The sequence below is a fragment of the Rosa chinensis genome, chromosome 5, assembly GCF_002994745.2.
Source record: "Rosa chinensis cultivar Old Blush chromosome 5, RchiOBHm-V2, whole genome shotgun sequence".
In the NCBI taxonomy this organism is placed as follows: domain Eukaryota; kingdom Viridiplantae; phylum Streptophyta; class Magnoliopsida; order Rosales; family Rosaceae; genus Rosa; species Rosa chinensis.
The window spans coordinates 33,178,498-33,181,014 of NC_037092.1; the positions used below are offsets into that span (position 1 = coordinate 33,178,498).

The 2,517-nt window shown below is 36.4% G+C and overlaps 1 protein-coding gene across 1 annotated transcript; it reads right to left on the reverse strand.

Annotated features, from left to right (window-relative positions):
* LOC112203661 (glycine-rich cell wall structural protein 1.8-like) lies at window positions 1–294 on the reverse strand. Its single transcript, XM_024344590.1, has one exon. It carries the CDS (start codon window positions 292–294, stop codon window positions 1–3), a length of 294 nt encoding a protein of 97 aa, XP_024200358.1.
* Between the last annotated feature and the right edge of the window lie 2,223 nt (window positions 295–2,517).

Below are 2,517 nucleotides of genomic sequence, written 5' to 3' on the forward strand. Positions count from 1 at the left end.
TTAGTATTCCGGTAGACTATCATTACTTCCTCCATGTTCTGGCATTCCTCCATATCCACCATGTGTATTGGATCCACTGCTATCACCGAATTGCTGCACTCCTGCATATGCACCACTTGTTCCAGATCCACCACTTCGTCCATAATGAGGAATTTCACCATATCCAGTTGTTCCTCCATAATGTTGTCCATATCCACCACTTCCTCCTCCATAGTGTTGTTTATATCCAAAATTACCATAGCCAAATGTTGCAGGTGATTGTTGTAGTTGGGACTCACGAGCTCTTCTCTCCATTATTTCAAATTTTTTCATTCGTAAGTATTCACGTCCTTCTGGATCTGTAATTGAATCCAAACCAGTAAGCATGATCTTGCTCTCCTCACGTTGACGTTGAATAGCTAATTTTTGAGATACATATTCCTCATGCTCAGAGGAAAAAGCATTTCTCTCCAACAAGCTTTTTTCAAGTAACTCTTTCAGTTCTTGGTGGATTCTTTCACTTGTTGAGCAATCTTAGTCTTCTCATTCAACTCTTTCCTTTTCAGCTTTGCTTTCTTTACACCAATAGGCCGATGAGGTGAGGCAAGTTCATCACTAAACAGCTCTTGTTCGTCTTCATCTGCATTCAAATCGACATCAAATGGTAATGTACCTGACGATTGTGATGTGAGAGACGTTGATTCATATCCTTCACTTGAGTAATTTTTTTGTCGTGGTTTAGTTGAACTTCTACCATTATCGGTCCATTTTTCAGCATCCTTGAGAATAGGCCACACATGATCAAATTGAAGCTTCTTCTTTGTATAGTTAGAATCATCTAGTAGATGTTGTTTTGCCTGGGCATATTACATGTCAACAAAAAATAATTGGTTAAGAATACTCACAATCCATGATCTAACTTTGTCAATAAAAAAATTGAACAAATACTCACAATATCTTTCTCTGAAGCACCACTTTGATTCCGATTTTCCACCTGGCGAAGTGAACCACGAAATTTGCTTACGCAATAGTTAAGATCAGAAAACTGACTTTGAAGAGACTTGGCGCTTTGCATCTGGTGTTCATCCTTATTCCACAAATAATTTATTCTTTCCCATACTTTATCTTTCTTTTGATTAACACCTTCTATAGAATCGTGAGAAATTGAAAGATATAAATGACACAAGAGTTGATCTTCTTGGACAGTAAAATTCCCTTTTCGATGGACAACTTTCTTATGCCTAACATCTGCCATTGAAGTATAGAAAGATTGTTGTGAAAACATGGTGTAAGTATTTGGTAGAAGAATAGTGTATATAAGGTGTTAACACAGATACCATGTCAGAATCTGGGATAAGTATTCAATGGTTTCTGATCGATTTACTATACTGGATCCAACGGTTGGTATGAGATAAAATTCTCTCGAATAATGTAATAGATAGTGTAATCGTATTGGTTGATGTGTACAATAATTTTATCATCTTGGTTAAAGCGTACAATAATGTACAGTGCCATACTCTTTATCTTCAACATGATGTATAGTGCCATACTCTCCTGACAATATGTATTAATCAATTAGATACTCTTTATTGACAACATGATGTATAGTGCCATACTCTGATGACAATATGTATTATTAATCAATTAGATACTATTCTCCAACCAAACAATTATGAGAAAGACATTGTACATGTCTATTATTTAAATAAAAAAATTAAAAATGCAATCAGGGGGGGGGGGGGGGGGGACATAGAGCCAATACCCCGAAGAATTTGTGAAGAAAAATAAACACAACAACAAAATGGAAAATAAAGTATTAAACAGTCTTCACCCATGTATACCATGTCGGTTCCATATATGATCAATCAATGCATTGCGAACTGTGTAGTTTCATTAGTTACCAACTCAACAGATATAATGCAGGGGCTGGATTGAAATCATTTATTGGAGCACTTAGATCACGCTCATCTTCGATTATCATGTTATGCATTATGATGCATGCAGTCATTATATCATGTAAAACACATTTATTCCAAAAACATGCTGGTCCCTTGACAATTGCCCAACGTGATTGAAGAACTCCAAATGCTCGTTCAACGTCCTTCCGACACGACTCTTGTTTTTTGGCAAACAATACTTTTTTTGGAGGTGATCTCTCTCTCTACGTGATCTCTCTCTCTCTCTCTCTCTCTCTCTCTCTCTCTCTCTCTCTCTCTCCTTCTTCTTCTTCTTCTTCTTTTTTTTTTTTTTTTTTTCTGGAATAATTATGGGGTTTTTGGTATTATAGAAGAGTTGTTCAAATTGCACGGCAAAATTGTAGCGTAGAAGTTGAATACTTGTACATTGTTAGCGCGATGATCTGACTTCAAGTCTCTTACTCCTTGTTTTGAAATTGGTATGTTGATCTTTTGATTTGACAATAAAAAGAGGTTTAGTGATAAAAATTGACTATAAGCCAAGTCGGGCCAAGTTTCAGTACTACACATTGGATGGGATTCTGTTCATTTCGTGTCCCCAAAAAACGATCCAAGGAACTGA

Coding starts and splice junctions, on each gene's coding strand:
- LOC112203661 (XM_024344590.1), bottom strand. CDS start 294: ATGGAGAGAAGAGCTCGTGAGTCCCAACTACAACAATCACCTGCAACA.